Source organism: Nicotiana sylvestris, chromosome 2 (assembly GCF_000393655.2).
Source record: "Nicotiana sylvestris chromosome 2, ASM39365v2, whole genome shotgun sequence".
Classification (NCBI taxonomy): domain Eukaryota; kingdom Viridiplantae; phylum Streptophyta; class Magnoliopsida; order Solanales; family Solanaceae; genus Nicotiana; species Nicotiana sylvestris.
Window position 1 is genome coordinate 198412738 of NC_091058.1, and position 4406 is coordinate 198417143.

Genomic DNA, 4406 nt, shown 5'->3' on the forward strand with positions numbered 1-4406 from the left:
AACCTAAGAACATGAGAGTATTCTTTGAACCACTCTACTGAAGTGTTATAAATTACTTGTCTTGAACCCATTTTATCAGCTATTTCTTCATTTGAGTGAAGTTATAAATTGTACAAATATTGAATGTGCAAACAAAGAAAAAATAAGTACTTGTACCCAGTGGCGAAGCCAGGAATTTACTCAAGGGTGTTCAAACTTGAAAGAAGTGAAAAAAATTTCCGAGAAAGAGTGTTCAATATATATTATATACCTCTAAAATGTAATATTTTACTTATATACGCAGTGTAATTTTCCGACGATTACAACATGTAGCTTCGCCCATGCTTGTACCTGTGAAAGAGTCGGAAATAAGTGAGCAAACTCCTTGGGTATTTCCTATTTTCTTTTGAAATAAGCTTGTTGGCGCATTTAATTGTGATCTCATATTTGCCATCTCGTGCACCCATTGTGGAGGTGGAGCACTAGTGCTAGCTGCGCCCATTTAAGAACAACCACCTCATCTTGATGTTTGCTTGAATACTATAGTTGGAACTGCACCCATGCCTAAGACTCGCACACGGCTAGGGTGCTCGGGATCGAAGACTACACCAAACGCGTCATTCGGTGAAATTTCTGCCAGAATTTCTAGTCTTTGTCTTCGAATTTCCTCAATTCTTTCTTACGCGAGAGACAAAATATAATTAAAGTATAATAAAAATGGATAACTCCCATTTTCATGGAGAATGGTCAGTTTGCTGTCCATACTTAAAGCATGAAACAACAGTAATCATATTAAAGAGTGTATAGGGCACATTGGAAAGCCTAGGATAAGCGGAAGTTTGTTTGGAAAATTTTGACCATCTGGAAATGTTCAATCAGAAGTGCTTCTCCAGAAGGACAAAGATACTTTCACATTTAAGCAAGGATGGGCATTTCCAAGAAAAGTATACTTCAATGGTGATGAATGCATGTTACCACCACCAGATACTTATCCCTACTTACCCAACATTGCCCACCAGAACCTGGTTGCCTTTTCTACATTGTTTCGTTCTCTGCTTTTGCTTTTACTTGTTCTGTTTTAATCATTTCTCTAGTTTATGAATAACTAAAAAAAATTGAAGCCATGCAACTATTGCATCATGTATTGGTAACACCAGGTACATGATAAATCCTTGATAGAACAGAATGTCTTGAACATATATTCTGCAAAACTTTGTTCATGTCATTGTAATGCTCCCAGAATGATAGAAAATTCTTAAACTAAATGTTTCATAAAACATAGAAAAATGCAACAAACAAGATGAATTCGTTGAACTGTCAAAATGCATAAGGAAAAAAATGGTAGTCGGGCTCTCGGGTGATACTTTAAGTTTTTTCTTTCCTTTTGTTTTTCTCTCAAATAATATGGTTTCAATTTTGTTAAATTGTCAATTCCAAAAATTTCATCTTTAATTAATTTAGGAATTTTATTTCTTGTTTGGGAAATATATGGACAAAAAAATATTTTTGGAACATCTCGAAAATATTAATTGGGAGCATTTTTTTCTCCTTGTACAAAATGTTCTTAAATGTTGATCTCTCCATTCCAGTTTATATAAATTTATTTGACTCAGCATGAAGGTTAAGAAAAATCAAAACTTTTAGAGTTTTAGGTCTTAAATTAACATGTCAAGAAAGTTGTGTGGCTATAAGAGGTTTGAAACTTATGGTTTTATACATGACATAATATTTGTATAAGGGAAAAAGTTTATCATTAATGATAAAAATGAAAAAATTAGGATTATATTACTTCTAAATATAAAATGGAATCATACTCCTTGAAACATATAGAGTATTTTCTATCTCCTATCGAACTTGTTTTCCTTTTCAAATAAAAACAGGAAACACCAAAATTGAGATGAAGTAAATTCTAGTATAAATTAAAGTCGTGTCCACTTCTACAACTTGCTGCTTTGCAATTCTTGTCAAACTGCAGCACACCATACCAAACATAAAAATAAAATCACATAAGAGGCCAGCCTTTGAAGTTGATATTCCTTTACTACAATGGTTTTTCATCGCCTTCAGAGAAAAGTTTAGTAGAATTCTTATTTCACAATTGTAATCAACTAACAATTTTGTAATTGTATTCAAAGTCCTAAATACCTGATAAAATTTAATTTCACAATTGTAATCAAATAATAATTTTAATTGAATTTACAATCTTAGTTATTGGGTAGAATTTTGAATATGATAATTTTATTCGACATGGAATTATTTAAATAAAATATTTTGGCTTTTTAAATTCTGTTTCCATCTCATGTCCCTTTAAAATTTTATGTTTCTTTTTCCAGATAAAACTAGAAAAAAATTGAATTGAGATGAAGTAAACCCTAAAATAAATTAAAGCATTATACTCCATTGCAACTTGCTGCTTGGCCATTATTGTCAAACTGCAGCAAAACATACAAAAAAATAATATCAAACATAAAAGTATATAAGAGGCCAATCTTTGAAGATGACAGAGAAGAAGGAACTTATGCCTAAATAATCACAAAGTTCATATAAATTTGTGATTTAGTCTCATCTTAAAGCTAATTTTTCAAAACCTTAGATCAAATTTTAAGTCTAATTGTGTCTTTAGAAATATTGCTAAGAAAAGCACCAAATTAAAAATGATTGAATAGACAGACAATACATATCCTATATTTTTATTTATTTGATTGTGCTGTACATTATCTTAAATTATGAAAGGGTAAGGTCCAATAACCCATGAGTGGTTTGTAGAACAAATATAGTAGTTTAATAAATTAATTATAATCAGAAAAAGGAACAATTAAAGAGGTGCAAGAATCTTCATACAAGAAGCTCTAATAAAAGGGGGGGAAATAAATACTAAATTTACCTTGGCATGAGAAAGAGTAGCTACTATCATCTAAAACATGCATAGTAGCGGGAATGAGTAGTCCAAATCCATATTGTAGATTTCACTATTTGGATAAAAAAATCAAACTATCTATTCATTAACGTATTTTTTTTTTTATTGCTTAAAAGCTTTGAATTCTGCTGACCTATTTGATCATGAAATCCAGTTCCGAACGTGTGATTTACAATTATGTGATTTATAATCGGAGAATAATTTCAATTTAGGTTATTTACAATAATATTCTTAAATTATACGAATACTTAAGGTTATAAAAGTCTATTAACATTTCAGGGATCGTTTAATATTTAGCCTAAAATATTCATTCCTAAAATATATATGTATTTATATATAATTTAAATAGTGCAAAAATATTATTGACGAAAGAAAATATTTTATTTGTGCATTATGCACTCATATTTATCCACGTAACTACCAGCCTAACAAATGAAAACACACACGTCATCTCAACAGCTCCTAAATCTCCCATTAAATTACACTTTCACCTTCTCTCCTATTCCGTCAAATTTCATCACTCTTCGCACTTAGCACCGCCTTCTAGATAACTACCACCCAAAATATGGCGCGAGGCTCTTCTTCATCCCAATCCGCCTCCTCCTCCTCCAGCACCCGTCCGGGTACCGCCGCACCCCGCGGCTCTGCCGCCGCAACAGCCGGCATGCGCCGCCGCAAGCTTGGCGGTTCCTCCTCCGCAAGTGGAAGCTCTGGCGCTGCTGTTGGCTCAGGTAACGCTAGCAACATGCTCCGATTTTACACCGATGATTCGCCAGGTCTCAAGATCAGCCCTACTGTCGTCCTAGTTATGAGCCTCTGCTTCATCGGCTTCGTTACAGCTCTTCACGTCTTTGGCAAATTCTACCGCTACCGATCCGGTTCCGGACCCTGATTAATCGGGTTCGGATCTTGATGATTTTGATACCCGCGGCATAGAGGATAAGTGATGATGTCCATCTCATTGAAGAAGTATTAGGCATGTGCCTAATAAGAGTTTTCTTTGGTTTGGTAGCCAACCTTGTTGAATTAGTTTGGTTTGGTAGCCAACCTTGTTGAATTTCTTTGGTTTGGTAGCCAACTTTGTTGAATTGTGAAAAGTGTGTGTAAATTGTCAAATATTGTAGGCTTTAGAGGGTGAAGCTTTGGCTATAAAAGGAGAGCTTCAACTCTCATTTCTTCACACCAACAAAGAGAGAAAGAAAGAGTAAGGTTTCACAGACAAGGTATAAGAAAATAGTCTGTGAAGAAAATAGAGAGAGAGCGATATTGTAGTGAGGTGGGAATATCAAAAGAGGGTTATTTCTTTTGAGTGTTGTAGTGGTCTTTGGAGTATTTACCTCCGACCTACAAAGTTGTAAAATTCCTTACTATAGTGATATCAGTTGCTCCTCTCGGGGTCGTGGTTTTTTCCCTTATTCAGAAGGGTTTTCCACGTAAAAATTTTGGTGTCATTGTTACTCTTTTATTCTTGTTAATTACCGTATCTCGGTGCTACATTATTATTCCGCTT

The 4406-nt window shown here is 33.9% G+C and overlaps 1 protein-coding gene across 1 annotated transcript; it reads left to right on the forward strand.

The window, feature by feature from the left end:
* The first annotated feature begins 3420 nt into the window (after positions 1-3420).
* On the forward strand, positions 3421-3834 carry LOC104237700 (protein transport protein Sec61 subunit beta). The gene has a single exon (XM_009791896.2). It carries the CDS (start codon positions 3462-3464, stop codon positions 3786-3788), a length of 327 nt encoding a protein of 108 aa, XP_009790198.1. The 5' UTR covers positions 3421-3461; the 3' UTR covers positions 3789-3834.
* The last annotated feature ends 572 nt before the right edge of the window (positions 3835-4406 follow it).